This window comes from Hirundo rustica, chromosome 2 (genome assembly GCF_015227805.2).
Source record: "Hirundo rustica isolate bHirRus1 chromosome 2, bHirRus1.pri.v3, whole genome shotgun sequence".
Lineage (NCBI taxonomy): Eukaryota > Metazoa > Chordata > Aves > Passeriformes > Hirundinidae > Hirundo > Hirundo rustica.
The window spans coordinates 47,517,943-47,536,321 of NC_053451.1; the positions used below are offsets into that span (position 1 = coordinate 47,517,943).

At 37.6% G+C, this 18,379-nt stretch overlaps 1 protein-coding gene across 1 annotated transcript in view; it reads right to left on the bottom strand.

Moving 5' to 3' along the window:
• Window positions 1-3,328: 3,328 nt before the first annotated feature.
• USP12 (ubiquitin specific peptidase 12) overlaps window positions 3,329-18,379 on the bottom strand; it is a 34,242-nt gene continuing 19,191 nt past the window's right edge. Inside the window, exons 4-9 of the mRNA XM_040056729.2 lie at window positions 16,978-17,204; window positions 11,808-11,884; window positions 11,541-11,624; window positions 9,050-9,247; window positions 6,511-6,589; window positions 3,329-5,962 (exon numbers count right to left, since the gene is read on the bottom strand). Coding sequence (XP_039912663.1) covers window positions 5,861-5,962; window positions 6,511-6,589; window positions 9,050-9,247; window positions 11,541-11,624; window positions 11,808-11,884; window positions 16,978-17,204 — 767 coding nt within the window. The 3' untranslated portion in view covers window positions 3,329-5,860. The remainder of the gene's footprint in view (window positions 5,963-6,510; window positions 6,590-9,049; window positions 9,248-11,540; window positions 11,625-11,807; window positions 11,885-16,977; window positions 17,205-18,379) is intronic.

Here is an 18,379-nt window from a genome sequence, read left to right on the forward strand (position 1 = left end):
CCCCCAAAAAAGAAATCAACCCAAAAAAGAGTGAATACATAGCCAGTATGTATTGAAATTGTACATTTTAAATGGCTTGTCTCTTTTTATTAAAAAAAAAAGAGGAATGAAAAATAGCAGTGGTGAGTCTCAGAGTCTTGCATATGCAGCAAGTACAGCCCTGATAAATACAGTTTTTCTCCCAGTATTCACTGAAGGTTCTTGGCGGCTGCTCTGCAAAATTTGGGTCCTGTTAGACTGGGATTAGCAATTACAGTGACACCTCTTTGACATCTAGCTCCTAACAGGTCTTCTCACAACCTGCTTCTGACAGACCCCTGTGTAACATTGCCATGCCATGCCATGCAAGTCTAAATAAACTCAAAAATAATCTGAAAGGCATCTTCAGTAAAACAAAGATTTCGTTTTTCTAGTATGTTTCTGAGCATGCAGCAATCTTGGGGAGAAACACTGCATGCCTTTCACGGTCCCCTTAAAAAGAGGAGGAAAAGGGTACACCAAGGTTACGTTTGTTCAACCCCATGATTCCAATTTTCTTTTTTATATTGAAGAGTACTTTCACCACAGAGACATGACAATTTAGAGCACATCAGATATTTTCAGTGCAAATATCTTATATCTCATCTCTGACATACAGCCCAGTGATTTACCAAACATTGTCTGAGGCTGTGTATCGGCAATCTTCCTTGACACGGAAGATGCAGAGAAGATGGATGTGACATAACATTGGGATAATGAGCCTCCAGAAAGCCAAATAAATGTGCAAGCATGGAAATAGGTAACTCAAGCTGAATGTCGGTGGCACATCATGTAAGAGCTGATCAATGAAACAACACCCAGTGGAACAGAGTCGAAACAGACACATCTCAAAGCAGCTGATGTACATCAAGCTGTGTTATGGTGTGATGACACTCAAATTCAGCTGATGAACTCGAGAGCAGAGGCATCCCTAGATATTGAATCACTTAATAATACAACATGCTAATAAAATATTTTGAGATCTCCACTATCTTTTTTCTAAAATTAGTTACAGAAAAATATACAAATGGGCCCTTAGTGAAGAGTCAGAAAATCTTTGTAGATCAGACCACCAAAATATTGCACTCCATATATGCATAAATTGTTTCTGGAGGAGCACTCATTAATACAATCATATCAACCTTAAAAATCTGTGTACAGACAGAAATTTCAGACAGATTGAAAGAGCAAAATTAAACACACACACAAAGGCATGAAAATCCCTAGAACGGCAGGATGTTTCGAGCACACCCTACATTCTACAAGTACCAGAAATCTGCACTAAATACAGTATTTTGTCTTTTGGGGGAATGCTGCCTTCACATCTGCTGTGTCAGTAAATAATAGTAAAGCTAACTTCTCTCTATTTTCAGATAGATTCCTATTGAGCATTCTCTCTCGTGCATTATATAACCTGCGGAATGCAGACCAAGGACACGACTGATGATCCTTCCGTAATTAGAGCTCCCTAATGATGCCGACATGGGTTCCACAACAAAGACTTGGCTACAAAGTACCTTGCTCTCTTCTGAGCCCTAACAATCTCTCATGCAGGCAGCAATCATAAGCCACTAGAGAGAACAAAATAACATAATTTATTTATATTTTTATGAAGAAACTCGAAGATATTACTCAGTTCATTTCAAAACTGATGATATCTACAATCTTCCTTATATATCCAACACATTCTTATAGAAGTTCCCCAAAGAATACATTTTAACAAAGACCAAAGAGAGTTCATTACTGCCTCGCTGCACTCTATCATTAAAACTGGAAACAATGTATTTCAGGGATCTCTGTATTTAAGAGATGAAGCTTGTATTTGTTTGCGTGGTAGTTGACTTGCACAGTTCATTGATAGCAATCAGCGGCAAAGCTGCTGCAAAGTGAACCACCCTTGAATACAGATTATGTAGAATATTAATCAGCAATAATTGGGTACTTGGAGGTTCACAGGTAAAGAGACTAATGTATTATACATCTTACATTATGCTGTGAGAGGTTAGAGGACTTTGAAGCCTTACAAGACCAAAACCATTAATAGTGAATATTGCATTGTCAAGAGGGAAAAAAACCCTGAACTTCTAAGACACACAAGATCAACTCGGACAAATGTAGGGGAAAAGTAGAAACCTTACACAGTAAAGCCACCCTTTGGAAGCAAACAATCGATACCTGCATTGTTTAAACTTTTAGAAAAGTCACAAAAGCATCATCAGTGTAATACTGCAGCCCACATATAATTAATATGGATTGAAACATTTTCTTCTTTTAGAGATAAAGGTAACCAAAGAGGTGGTTTCATCTATGAATACAGTTTCAAGAAACTGCTCTCAGGCAACTTTAAAAAACCCGAACCAACCACAAAATGAAAACAAAAGACCAAACCCACAAGTGCAAACCAACAAACCACCACCCTGTTCCACAGGCAACAAGCCAGGATGTCCTACCCAGCTTCAAGCTGCTGCTCCAGAAGGATACAGATCTGTGGATCTTCCCTTAAGCTGCCAGCCCTGTGCAGATGTCACAGGCTGTGGTGGGGGATCTGAAGTGGCCCCAAATCTCTATGTGCTACTACCAACTGATTGCCACCTAAGGAGACGCAATCTGACCTATGACTAAATTCTGAAAACACAACCTGATTTAACCATTCATTCAAAGTCACATTTCCAGGCAATGAAAGGCCACAGATACAGTCATCACAACTACGAACATTGCAGGGTCTGAACTGTGTGTGAAACCTCAAGTTTATTTACTTGCATTACAAAAGAAGAGTGGACTCCAAGTGAAGAATGATCCCAGATTATCCATGGATATTCTAACCAGCGACAGCTTGTATTTCTGATGCTGGTCTCCGGTTCTTTGTCAGTCTCTCACATGTTAATGCTGTAAATACTCCCATTTTTCTTTCCTTCTGTTTTCCCTCCCACAAGGCGGCGATCCAAGAAATCCCTTGGCTAACTTGGACAGGGTATTTTGTGGCAAGGTACAAATTTGTTTTTAAGGGAGAAGTCCAGGAAGGAACAGTATTTAAAACTCCCTTCTCTTCTACCTCAGAGGCCACGGACTTGCTAAAAGAAGCTTCCCAGAGAAGCACACCACCCAAAACTCGGCTGCCATGCTATGATTTCCCTGACAACACATCGAGTAAGATGCTTAATGCAGTGAATTTAAACACACTTCTCTGCCCAGGCCTCAGGGCAGCTGGCTTCATACAGCAAGTTCCACATCCTTTTTTTGTTTGAAAACATTATAAAGTATAAAAGGCAGCTGGCTGACCATCTGGGCTCCACAAAGGATACAGTATGTGTCTTTAGAGAACATAACTTTATTTAATAGAAGGTTTTTTTGCTCCAATATACAAAATAAGGGACTGCAATCCCAATTAACATTTACATAGTTACACAGCAAATAAATTCCACCATTTACAACGACTGACAACTTTCCTACACTCCTCACTGTATTACAGTCAAGAAAATTTCCTATAACGTTTTACATACCAATCAGTTATATTTCATATTTCTGTCTCTTAATTCCATTTTAAGTTGCAGTTTCTGACATCAATTTAATTAAGAACTTGCAATTATTTCAGCTGAACTAAAAGAAGAACGAAATATATAATTTGGAATACTATGTCAAAACTCCTATACAAAATAAAAGTCAGTATCTTATAAAAATACAGAGCAGGAATAAAACCAGTGAAACAACAAAAATGCTTTGAATTTTGCTAAGGTATAAAATGTTTATCAACAAGCCTCAGCTTTTAACTACATTAAAACAAAAGAAAACGAAAACAAAAGAAAACAAAAGGAAATAAAAAGAAAAAAAAAAAAAAGACCAAACAAATTAGCAAAAGGTACTATGATGGGTTTTTTTGCAATCCTGTACCTTTAGTATGCAAAGGACTTCATCCTTCTAACATCCATTATCAAACTGATTTACCCCTTTAACCCTTTTTCTATTGAAAGCCGAAAACAAATGTTAACATTATTTGAATCCTTTCAGATGAATCCAATCACATTTTTCTGAACGTCCCACAACGCTTAGGCTTTATTTCACAATGCTGGTAGTTTAATAATGATACATAATCTTTTATAAAAGAATTCTAGCCAAACCAAGGCATTAGAAACTCTGCATCTTACAAAAGCGATTTGTTATAGTATGACAGTTGCTAAACAGCCCAATTTAGTTAGTGACCCCGTTAAAGATTTGTTCAGCTGAGTGAATCGGTGAAGTCATTTCCTGAGCTAAAAGATACAGGTAAGTAAATAGTCAGTTATAGCAGCAGACAGGAGACATTCTTTTTAAAAGTTGTAACAGTATCAATAAAATAACCTTAGAAAATTACAGTAATGTAAAAATCACTAGCTGACGAGGGAGTGAGAAGGACATCGAAGACCTGATTGCCATAATCTGGAATGCACATCCAATGACCTTCCAGAAATTACATTCAGCTACTGTCAGACAATGTACTCCTAAGTGAAGAATGTCAAATAGTTCACATTTCTTACAGATCAGGTGTTTTGTCAAGATTTAATTCTTAATGCTGTTTCATAAACCTAAAGCAAGGTAAACTGCTTAGTTTCAAAAACTTCCACTACACAGGACTTAAATATTATTACTTTTACAGGAATGTGGTATCTTCAGTCTCATGAAATTCCAAACCTATTTCTTCTTATTACTCAGACTTAATTTAATGTTTAACAGAAGTTGATCTACTTTTAGGAGAGGAAATAATATTCTTTAAATTGTTTACTTCGATCCAAACCATTCTAATTTGCCTAGAGTAGGAACCATTAACAAATGATCAAGGAACTACAAAGACCAGTAAACCACCACTGCATCAACATTTTCTTATGATTTAAGTCTTTTACACAATAGTTGGATCACTTTTTTCACCCATTAATGGGAAGAGTCTATTCTGATTTAATTAAATAAAGTACCTGAGTTAGATACCAGTTCCTCCAGAAGGAAAGCTCTCCTCTGTGTTACAAATATTTTCAGATATTGTAAGCGTCATTTTTGTAATTTTCATTGTCTCTCCTTTAGTATTTAAACAGAATTAGTTTAAATTCAAAATGAATATATAAAATTTCCAATACTTGTTAGAATAAAGGACAATACACAAGATCTTACGTTACAATGATTTATAAATATAAATAAACTATTACAAACCCAATCTTTCCCCATACGGAGATTAAAAGCCATAATCTTGACTGATTGTTCCCGATCACACATTATAAATAATGTAAGCTTCTCCAGAGAAGCAAAGCATCCTTGCCCTGATACCAGTTTACACCTTCAGTTAAGAGGCAATCAAGAAGGCAATTGAGTTGGGCCCAGACATAACTTCTTGCTCACATTATTAACCCTCCAAACCACATTCTTTCAAACTTAAGCACAGAAAACTAACGTCAGAGGGAATCCTTTACCTTTTCTACACAAAGTCTGTATAAAATACAGATTTCTAACACTCCTGACTGCACCAATCCGGCAGCGCAGTGAGAACCCGATTCAAAGGCCACCGAAGTCCATGGAAGGCTTCAATGGGGTTTGAACTAGGACCACAGAAATGGTATTCCCCAAAGGAAAGCTCCTGCAAGAGCGGCTGGTATCTCTATTTTTGCTTATGTGATGCAGTGGAGATGTGCAGTCAGCATGATACCTGAGCAAATAAAATGAAAAGGATACAAAAGTTTTAAGAACCCCAAACTCTTTCCTTAGTTCTGTGCAAACTGTGCTATTGCCCCAGAGCTCCCTGCTTTCCTTCTCTTCAGTGCTTGCTCCATTCCAAGATAGAAAAGATGCGAGACACAAAAATCTCTCTTCACTACAGTTCCCCTCAGTCCCGAGACTGATAGAAGAGGATGTAACCAGACTCAGAGTTCTTTGAGATGTCTGATGTCAACCCGTAGAATTCTTCAATAGCTTGTGCATCAATTTTCTGGATGTAAAAACACAAAAAATTGAAGTAGCAATGTCTTGCATAACACACACATAAAATTAGGTTCTGCTCTAAAAGTTATCGTCAAACTGAATTAACTTTCACATAATTACATAAAATAATAAAATCCAAATAATTCGTAAACTTGTTATGTTCCAGCTTCCCCTCAGTCATCAACTGCACAGAGGGTATCAGCTATGTACATTTTATCTATAAATTTTTAAGTGTTGTTGTAAGTATTGCATTAAGTTCCTATGTATTGTAAGCTAAAACCCAACTTACCTATACCATTATTTGTCTTCCTGCCACAGAACAGTTTATTAAACAATGGTGAAAGACAGTGGTCATACACAAAAGAGGTTCTTTGAAGTATAAAAGCCTAAATGCAATTCAAAGTGTTGTACAGTCGAATTGTAAGGCACAGCTCTGCACGCACAATTATTGCTCATTTAGACTGGGGTTGGAGCCTCTTCTCATCAGCACACCAGTCATTCTACTTTAAATAACCATATCCACAAGTGGGGTACATGTGTTCTGGTTGGGCTTACCTCAACAATATCATCATCAAAAAGCAACCAAAAATCATGACTCTTCACTATTGCAATATAATGTCCTCTGTTAGGGCCACTGTAAAATAAAATTAGGAAAGAACATAAATCATAACACACATATATGTGGAGATGCATTCCCTTTAATTGTTCTTGTAGAAAAGCAATTATTTAACAGTAATTAAAATGGCTACCACTACAAATTCTGTTTGGATGTGTCTTGTCTTTTTTCTTTTACTCTCTACTTACTTCATCCTCATAATAAGGTCTTACTTATTATGCTTAACAAAGAATTATAATTTCAAATAAGGAATGAGCAGCACAGGCACTGAAAATATAAATGAAATCTTAAACAGAGACAGAGAAGAGAAATCAAGAAAGCATTCTGGTATTTCATACCAGAACAGACCCCAAACTATTGCTGATCTTCAGAAAGAAAAAAAGCCAGTAGAGCTGCTGCTCATCTTCAGTCTTTTTATCTGGTCCACAGTAAACAGAAACTGAATTAAACTGGGAGTTTAGGAGTCTCCAGAAGCTCAGCAGTGAGAAGGACTCCCAATTAAAAATGTTACAATGCTCAGCCTCTTCAGTTTTGGTAGACAAGAAATTTCTCCACGACTGTGCCAGAAAAGACAACCCACCAAAACTTTGTGAGTGTCTTATTTCTCAGGATGTTTCCAGCAAAAGAGTAGTACAACTCCTGAAACAGCTGAACCTTACAGCTGATAGTGTAAAACTGAGTTAAAGTGTTGGAGTCCAGGGCATTCCTTTGGTTGCCCTGGAGGGTCAGGGACCTGGGCAGAGGGGTCTGGGACCCCAGCCCAGAGCTCAGAGAGACACTGGCTTTGATTTCAGTCCATGGGAGAGGCTTCTTGCACTGCAAGAGGGTTTACAGGCCATAAAAGTGTGAAAAGTAGTAGTTTAGTATATCACGGGGTGAAAAAACAGTGGGTTTGGGATTTTTGGCATTGAAGTGAATGGGGCAAGATGGAGAATTTGGGGCGTTGTCTCCTTCTTCTTCCTTCTTGTTCCCTCACTCCATTTCTGCAGTGACATTGGCACAAAGTAGTTAGTGAGGATTGGGTCAGAGTAAAGATGACCTTTTTAGTAATAGTGATAGACATTGGTAAGAAATAGTAAATAAAGAATACGTAGCAATTAGTATAAAAGATAAGGACAGCCCAGAGACAGGGGGAGTCACCAGATGTCCGAGCCGCGGCAAACATCTTTTGGACACTGAGAAAATTGTAAGATAAGAAACAATAAACACAAAGCATGCAACCTTGAAGACTCCGTCTCTTTCATCTGTTTGGCTCAGAGCTTTGCAGAGGGCAAAAAAGACTCTAAGACCACCTGAATGCCGGGGAATTTAAACTCCTGCAAAGGAGCCCCCGACAACTGCTGTCCCTGTGAGGGCAGAAACATTAAAGCAGTTCTGGAACTGCCTTAACTGGCTAGCAGCACTCCTGTAACTTTTGTGCCCAGATCAGGGAGGAAGGTTGCCATCCCTGGGGGAGATGTCTGTGCACCAGATCACCAACACCATGAAAACAGGGGCCATCCCTGCCCGCGGCTGCAGCTTCAATGAAGGAGGCAAAAATGGTCAGAACGACCAGAAAGAATTCCCCTTACAATCGAGAACAAGAGTGTCCCAGAAAACCATGGCACAGAGGCTTATTTTCCAAAATTGTCCAATTGAGATCTATTTATCCTAACTCTACTCTTTAGCCACCGTGAGAACACTGAATAACTGGAGCAAATTGCCCAAAGAGAAAGTGAACTTAGGATTCCTTGTTCTGAAACTGGGACCAGAGCAACCTAACCTAATGTCAAAGTTATCCTGCTTTGAGTTTTAGTTGACCTCACAACACAAATTACTCTGTGATTCTAGATGTCAAACTGTAATTTTCAACTTTGAGGCTTTTACCTACTCAATAAGCAGTTTGTAGAACAACCTGGTTTTAAGCCTTGAAGCCACAAGAACATTTTGAATGTAGCATAATCAAATACAAATCTAATGATCCTATTTTGAAAGCAAAAAACAAAGTAATCAACAAATCTCATAATATATGGATATATTTCAGAAAATATTGCTCAAGCCTTAAGAAAAAAAAAAACAACGAAACACCCTAAAGGAAATGCTTTGTAAATTAATCTTTCTATAAAACTTTCCTTCCTAAAAAAGTTATTTTTTTTTTCCTTAGAAACTGTTGTTAAATATTATTATATGATATTGTGCATTTTGTGTTGAGTTTTTTTTAAACATAGTTGAGTTCACATAAAGATCTGTAATGTGAAATTCACATAAAGATCTGTAATGTGAAATACAGTTACCACTTTTCACAATGATCTGTCAAAGCAAGTAGGCCATAATTTCTGTCAGGACTAGCAGTTTCTCCCCACATCACTTTTTTCCTAAAAAAGTTTTCTTTTTAAGGTCTTTAAATGCTATTGATTTATATGATACTGGCTTTGTGTTACTCTTTTAAGCACAGTTATGCTTACAGAAAAATCCCTTGCTCAAAACAAGAGTTATTACCTTCCACAATGAACTACCACAGCAACAAGGTCATACATTCTGTCAGGATTGGTGGCATCTCCTGAGGTGTTAAATAAACGAAGCTCTAAAGGAAAAACTACTCTATAAGAGAGTTTTGTGTATCGATGCAGCTGATCCATGTACTTAAATCTCTTCAAATGGAGAGCTAGAATCATAGGCAGCTTTTTTACTTTCATCCTGGAAAAAAGAACAAACCCAGAAAACCAGCAGTATTTCCAGTATTCATCCAAAACATTCAGTCAGTATCAACAAATAAGAAACTTGTTTTACAGAAGTATTTCAAAACTTTTGCAAGCATTAAAAGAAACCAAAATAATCAGCTGTTTAAAAGTATGTGTTGCTAAACAAAATGGAGATTTTTAACTGAGAGAGAGAACTGAAAATGTATTTAAAATAGTAAGATAGAGTATATGAAAACAGCCGTGATGAACTCGCGTAATAATTTAGACATAAAGATCACAGAGCACGGAATTCAATTTTTAATTCTATCTACCCACAGCTTTCCAAAGTTCCCAAAAGCAAAACCTACATCCCACTTGATACACAGTGCAGGTATTACAACAGAGCTATTTCAGAGGTCCTGTTCCAGCTGAATTTCCCAGTAAACCAGCCAAGTCAAACAAGCTCTTTGAAACAAGCTTTGTTACACCACTTTGTCACACAAGCATTACTCCAAGCTTTCCCAGCCATTCATTTAAAATTTCCAAGGAACACGACTAGTCCACAGTTATCCACCCACCTCCTGCTATCCAAAGGAGATAAGGCTGTGCTCTGGCACAGTAATTTTGTACAAATGCTGCAGCAATGTTTTAAGGCACTCAGAGCCAGAAAGTGACCTAGTTTTCCTGAGGGCTCAATAGCCCTTTTCCCTAGCATGAGATCCAACATCAGTGCCTACAAATGCTCCCCAGCCAACCATAGCTGGCCTGGCAGCACAGACCCCCGGATCTCTGGGCAATAAATGTGCCCATCCTAACAGAACAGGCAAACCAGAACGCTCTGCTTCTTGGCACAGCCTTAGATCAGCACAGTGCTGGTTTTTCAAACTTCCAGCCCCAAAAGGCAGCTCAAAGGTCTCTGCAATACAGCCCAGGTTTCAGACACGTCTATTAAGACCATACTTTCGGAATGTCAGGAAATTTGTAAAAGACAATCCTTTTTCAAAAGACTGTGGACAAATTCCTTGACAACCGACCTGACCACAAGGGAACTAGGAAATGAAAACAGCTGGAGCTGGGCAGAAAGATGATGGAAGCAACTATTTTTTAGGGAGAGTTACACTTTTATTATACTACAGCTACAATTTCTACTCTCTTTTCAAAACTAAGTCCTCCTCTTATAATTGCGTTTGGTAATAGGAGCTCTTTTATTGGTGAAGAAATTTGGTACAATATCTCTGCTAGCTGAGTAGTCCCCATCCCAGATAAACTGTTTTACAGAGATAGAAGAAAAATACGACTGTAGTGAAAATGAACTTATGCCCCACGTGAAACCCAAAATACAAACAATCAAAGCTGTGTTTTGCTAATGCAGAAGTGCCTACAGTATGGGTTTATGTCATGCCAGTTTGTACTGGTCAGGGATCACATTGCCTCCCACACAGAAAAAGAGCTCAGGCAGCAGAAAACAGGCCAGGCCTGGATTCACAGCCTCTACCAGACACCAATTAGTAAGCTCAGGCAACGTGTGGAGGCAGACTTGGCAGATGAGATACGCAAAAGCTGCGTGCACAATCTATGGTAAACCAGATAAGCAGCAGCTGTGGTATAACCAGTGTTCCATGGCAGAGTTCCCACTCCTTCAGCCAAATACTTTCTCAGATAATAAATAACCGTACAGTACACAAATTGACAGGTTTTTCAAAGGTGTAAACAAGACTAGAACCATTAGGCAGGCAAGAATTGTTTTTAAACAAACATAATGATTTTCAGGCTTCCACGGAGCTTCTGATGACTTTCAGGAGCCCTGTCAAGCAGTTTAGCACAACTAATCAAACAAGCTTAAGAAATCAGAAACTCAGTTAACAACAGTAATTACCAAAAAAATCTATCAAATTGATTCTTTCAGCAACTGGAAAAATTATTTTATTCTCAAAACAAAACTAAGTTTGAAAAGTCACATGCAACCATTGACTTTTCATCATTGTTAATTATCTTTGATTAGTCACTGCCTGTTTCAACTCAGCTTTTTAACTTATTTTTTGTCTTAAGACTATTAATTTTCTCATTTGTAAAATAGATATTGATTAAAGGAGTCCCAAAATGATTTACACAGATTCTCACTACTCATGGAAAGAGACATATTGATTTCCAGCAAGAGGAATGAAGGAAAGTTACTTTTAAGTGGAAGAAGAGTAGAAAAATTAAGGGGAAAAGGGTTTTACCTCCTTGACACACACACACAAAAGAAATACCAGAGTACTTTCATTAAATGCATGGGTTATTTTTCTCCTTCCCTAACTGTGACGTACCTTTTATGCGCTTCTTGCTTACTGCGACACTCTTCACAGTAATACTTGTATTCACTGCACAGAGTTTCTGTGTTGCTGAAACCCCTGAGGAAAAAAGAAAGCTGTAAATACTAGTGATTTTTATATGAAATATCCATATAAATGTACAGCATCAACATAACTTTATACATGCAAATCTATATAAGAACTGTCAGCTTTGAGTTTTATCTCTTGTTCTTTAGGTAACAGGTAAAGACAAATCACAAAAATTCAGATTTTTCTGCCTACCTTAAACAGTGAGTGATTGAAGTATTCTGCTCCACATCAACTGAAAGGTCTAGGAAGTCTTCATCCTTGCTGCTGACCTGCATGAAAATAAGACCCAACAGAACATAGTTAAAACAAGTAACACTAATTTACCTCTTTTTCAGTACCACTTTCTGTGGACAGATGGTATCTTTTACCCTATAACATCCTTTTTAAAAAGTTTTGCAAATGGCCTTTCCATTTCAGAGATTTGCTGTATTTTCTGATTTTTTTTTCAGGAAGGGTGAAGTGTGTATGAGTCTCTGGGCGTATAAAATGCCAGTCATCATTATGCTGTGATTTCAGATCCACAGTATTAATGACAAGTTTCTTCTACACCTCAGATTTTTCAAAAGAACAGAACCACTGTGATTCTTCTGCTTAGTGCTCTCACTTCTGTTCTTCTCTGACTCCTGTGAACCAAAAATTATGTATTTGCACGTCACAGTGTACCTAATAAACAGCATGAATATTTTGAAGCCTCTTCCTGAGTAGACTCATATTCTTAAAGGAGAAGCAGACAGTAAATTTGGCAAATGAGAGCTTGGGGCTTGGTCTGATAGAGGCAGAATAGTAGCCAATTCTCACAAAAATGTAAGAGCAACAAGAAAGTAAGACAGAATATTCTAGAAGCAGAAAATAGATTCCACCACAAATCCTAACAAATGATGAAAAAAATCCACAGGTGCCCTGAAAACCAAATGTTACTGAAGTTTTAAAAACCAGTAATGTGCAACCTTTTCCCTGCTAGTGTGTCCTCTCTGTATCTAAAGATACCCAATGTCACTCGTGAGAATGTCCTCTGCCTAGATACAGAAGTAAATAATGTAGAAAATTTCTTGACTGAATGCAGGAAAATTTCTTGAATGCAGTGCAATTTCTTGACTGAATGCAGGAAAAGTGAAATGGCTACAGGGAAATAATGTAAGTTGATCTTTTAAACAAAATGAGATTTACATTCCCTCTTCAATTCAGAATAATAATAAAAAGAAGTGGAAAGTTGTTTCCTGATAATCAAGAGATGAGAAACACACAGCTTCTAAGGGCAGCGTAAATGGAGCAAAAAAGAAAAAAGCAGATGGTCAAGACAACTATATTTGAGAATTAATACCACAGGGCAAATCCAAACATTCATGAAATTAAGTTGAAAGCTTCTGTTAATACCTGTGAGAGGGCTCCCACTGTTCTGCTCCTAATCTTTCCAAGAGTTTAGTGTGCATGTCAAAAAATGCCACTATGTCAGCACATATAATTTTTCCTGCAATATTCAGATGTTCAAGTGTAATGTTTATACTTTTAGAGAGATCACAGAACACATGTGGAAAACTTCCAAAATATTTAGAGTGGGTGGAATAAAAAGCCACCTGCACCTTCAGTGTGCTGCACATTTCCCATATTCAGGGATGCATTATGGTTTAGTTGTGTGGACAATTCTTCAAAATGTCCCCTGGAAATTCACTCTTGCAGTTACCAGACCTGTGTTTATAACACGAAGAGCTCTGGTGGAAATCATTGTAACTGGGGATTAAGAATGGCTCAGAAAAAAAAAAAAAAAATCTCTTCTAGAAAATACTCAGCGGCTGCAGTCTTCAGCTAGGACAGCTGGAATTAGGGAGTCATGTGATCAGTGTAATTCAGACATGCCATTAGATAATTCTTCCTCGTTTGGTCTAATCAAAGAAAATTACGTGAAACAATACAGATTTCACAGGCAGCTCTATCCCACACAGAAGCTGTAAGGGCAGAGAGGATGTGGAGAGGAGGGAAGGGATGCGTTCTACTTGGTTAAAAAGAGATTGGTACTGAGAACAGAAGTTCTCAAAAGGACAATTTCCATTCTCTGGGATAAAATGGCCTTAAAACACCTCACTCAGGTTAGCCAGCCCACTGTGCACTTTCGGATCATGAGGAAACATTAAAGGCTTTATTGCAAGAACAGCCAAGTGGATTTTTTTCCATTTTTGCTGGCGATTTATAAATTGCTATTCTTAATTTTTAAGACTCTTTGAGCCTTAGTATTTGAACAGATTTTTCTAATATGAACTCATACCATTTTAATTAAAAAAAAAATAAAAAAAAAAAAGCCACTCTGGAGTCTTACAAGCGCTCTCCTGTTTGTAAAGGCTCTGATTCAAATAAACATCACTAAGCTTCTTAGACTACAGTCAGCAATGCTATATATTTCAATCATCTACAGAATGAAATAGAGATGGGCATGATCCAAAAACCTCATCACCTGCAGAACTGAGCCCTGATGTGTTCAAGAAGCTGTCTGAGTGCTCATAACAGGAAGATCTGAGTACTAGTGAGGAATTTGGATGTTCCAGTGTTCTGGCTGAAGAGGATGGTGTGCTGCTCTCAGATCAAGGACATAATCTGCACCCACATAGCTCAGCTGTACTCTGATGACCAAAGCTGCACAGAACACAAAGCTCAGAAGGCTGACACTCACAGAATCCATTATTTCTTACAGCTGGGAATTTCACTGGCAATGTAATTCTCCTCACTGGCAAAAGAGCTCTTGCAGCTAGAGACTGCCATGTGTGCTAAAACAGAAAGCAGTTTTAAAAGAAGCTGAAACAAAGTGTGTGATTTATCTTGGTTTAAAAAAAAAAAAAAAAAAAAAAAAAAAAAGAGAAATTAAAATTGGGCATAGCTAAAGGCTCTGTAATACTCATACGAGAGAGAACACTGGGATTTCCCTTATTGCTTTCTCTCAGTCCAAAGCAGAATTGAGCCACAGAATTTTATGCCTTGTAGAGTCATTTGAACCCACAAGCAAGACCTGCAGACTGATACGGTGGTTTTGACAATTTCCTGTATTTCTCTGTAGAAGTACTGGCCACATTTAGCTGTTTGAAATTTAATCTTAATGGAGCCAATTACAATACTTTCTGGTTTGTTGTTATTCTTCCTTCCTTCTGAGAGAAATCTGTAAAACCAATTAACTTCTTGATCATTTCCATAAATTAGCCATAAAATTTACATTCGCTTCATCATTCTGCCTCTATCAAGGAAGGGCGAGGGCATTATAAAGAGAAATCACATTAAAACATGTAAAGACAATTTACAATCCTTTTGTAACATATTCATTTAATAAAGTGGCATGATTCACAACACAAATCTCTGTTAAAGAATCGTATCTGTTCCTTATACTCCACTGTCCATTTAAACTGAGGATGCATCTTTAGCCAGTTCAATTTTTATCTTTAAGATGGGCTAATGAAAACAGTGCATCTGGAAAGATGCTCTTTTCCAAAACCAGGACAACTAAAGTTAGAATAAAATTTTGCTCATTTTAGGAACATTGAGGAGGCTTGTCCAGTTAGAAGATAATGACTGTCACTTTGAGCAAAGATATATGTTATGCTTTATATTTAAATATGCAATAAATTTCCAATTTAAATTGAAAATATACTAGGGCTCTTGTCTTTGTCGTTAAGAAGAAGTAATTCATCCACTATTGCTTATAATCTTGTACATGAGCTATTTCCAAGTACCCCTAACATTTTAACTTATATTTCTAAACACAGAAAAAATCTAAATGCCCACAGCTTCTAATAAACATCAAAACAATCATATATACTCAGTATTTTTGAAAATACAGTAAATATTTTTGAAAATATTCACAGTAATATTACCCATTAATGTGTCCAAATGTGTTTTTAAGTGTTGATTTTCAGGCCACTGTGTTTTAGACACAAGCTGATACACTAAAAAGACAGAAACTGATAAAATAGTTTCCAGATTACTTTGATTACTATCTTGTTCAGCAATAGCTGAATACTTCTATTAGCTATAGCTAATAGGAAAAAAAAAAAAAACAGAAAATGAGCAGTGTTAGTAGAATTCTCAAAATAGTGACAGGCCTGATAACTAATAAAACATGCTGGTAAAGAGCATATCAGTGTTTTAAAATTGCATTAAAGATGGTACCTAGATCAAAATCCTGACAGCAGCAATTCATAATGTCACAGTGAGGAAAGATAATGATGCCAGTTGTGTCAAAAGACACAGTGAACTCATGTTTCAAGGAAAAAAAAAGCTCAAGAACTAGAAGAGAAACAATTGACAGTTGCCAAGAAATACTTATTAGGGAGGGGAAATCTGCCAGAAAAAAAGTATGGTAGCATGGAATGAGTGCCTAAATTACTCATAGTCTGCAGTTACATTATACATGACATTATGGAGCTCTTTTCTTTGAAATAAAAGAGGTGGGTATTTCTAGAAGGCTGAGAAAATTACATGAGAAATGTACAGGTTTGATTAATTCTTCCTTTCCAACGTCATGCTGACATATCTGCATTACCTAATTAAGTTAAAGAAAACTGGTACATAGAGTTACACAAAAACCACAGTCATTTAGCTTTTTTACAATCTCTAAGGAATAGATCATGACATAATTGCTGTAATTTTCAAATTGTGCTGCTTTTAGTCTTTCTCAAGCTGGTGAAATCCAATTTTAAGTTTTTATGAAATATATTCTTTCTCTTATTGTAGAACTTATCAAAAAATATTTTAGTGTATCATACTCAGAGAAAGAGTTTATTTCTCAGGGTGTAACATTAGAAGAATTCCTGTGGACAGACATTTAGGAAAGGATTACTTTTCATGAACATGAAGGTATGTTTTTTGAGAATCCCAGTCTACTATCAAAGTGCCAAAAGCCAACCATCAGTATCTTGATTTCAGTGGCTTTAAACTTAAAAATTAGGAATTCACGGAAACTGATTCATAATACTTAGTTATGAGATGTATCATTAAGCATGACATTAGGTTACTAAGACCTTAAATTTGAGAACAACCTCATACCCTCAAATGACAGACTTTATTTTGTATAAGAATACACCACTTTAGAATTTTCTGATCTAAATTTTGATCACACTGACAAAAAATCCAGTTGGGCATTTTCTTAATATTGATCAAATGTCTCTTCCTACAATTCATGCATCAGCTGCTGGAATGTTCTCACTAACAAAGAAAAAACCCACAAATATTCACACAAAATATAAAGATTAGACACTAATCTTTAAACTAAACTAACCTAAGCTAAAGAAAGAAACCGATCTAATGCCTTGGTCTAAATGAACCGTGAAGCACGCCGTTCTGAACCACGGCAGAATTCGTGCTTACGAAGCACGCGACAACTCACCGTTTCACAGGTAAGACATCTGGTTTCGTTAGTTAATGTTCCCTGAAAGATTTCGTGCACCCAGGTGGGCTCTGGCGGGCTGTTGTTCTCACTGTCCACGTTGCCATTAGGCAGGCGCCCGTTCTGCTTCTCTTGCTTTCTCTCCTCTTGCAAGATGTCCGCGATGGTATTTAAAAGATAGTTCAGGAACTCGTGTGCATCCTGCTGCATGTAGTTGTCAAAAAGCTCTGCCGGACGAAACAGAAGGTTTACTAATGGATCAGTTAGTGCTATACTACAGAAAGGTTTTTAAGAGTCAGATTTCTAAACCGGTCCTTTATTTCACATCTCGAATCATTCACGGCAATAGAACATCAACCCAAAATGCCTACTTGATAAGCTAAGCCAAAAAAATAGGGGGTGGGAAGAGGGGACAGCAAGTCAGCTTGCACTGAGAGAAATCACTCAGCTGATTGGAATTACCAGAAAACTGAACCATACTGCAAGAAAACCAGGGCACAGTTCCATGGCCTAAACACAGGCGAACGTGGAGTGCCACCTGAAGTGGCATAGGTCATCCTGCCCAGCCTCCAGGTGCCACTGGATCTCCTACAGGGGCTACGCTATCTCTGCCAAGCTTAGGTCAATGTCTCGGATAACACAGATTTAGGAACAGCTACTTCTTTTCTCTCTGACCAGGGATCGCTAAGAGGAAATTTACCTGCCTATTTAGAAAGCATTCTGTATCCCCAGCTAATATCATGCAAATCCTTTAATGTGCAATTAATCACTTAGCTGTCCAAGAATGTTCTAAGAGACAGGCCATCAGTGTACAGATGAATGAAAAGGATACTCAGTGAAGTTCAAGTTTTGAAATGCATACAGGGACTCCAGGGAAGCTTTACAATCTTTCACCTGATGGCATCCGGGAATAAACTCCAAACAGAAAAAAAGGTCGAGGGTTATCTGCTAAGTAGGGAAACCCTGATGCTAATCCAGCTCATTTGGGGAGATTAAGTAGTGCAATAGGTCAGGCAAGAGTAGGAACCATGTAGTTTATTTAACAAACTACTACACTATTTTTGAGGCGAGTGAGGTCAATCTAGCCAACTGCAAGGTCTTTATTTAACCAAGTAAATCAAGGCAGAACGAGAGCTGAAAGTCTCTTGAGGTAAAAGATTTCAGAGGATCTCCACAGTGTAGTACCACAGGCCTGTCAGGGCTACGTGCCCAGTCAGCAATAAGCATTAACCACAGCAAAGCGAAAGCTATAGATTGCTCATTTGACAATTAGAAGAACTTTATGCAAATGTAACAGTACACCTCCAGCTGACTTCAAGCCAGCAGCTGCTTCCCAGGCAGCTTTAAGGTCATTAATACAGAAACATAGAATTGCTCGGGTTAGAAGGGATCTTGAAGATCA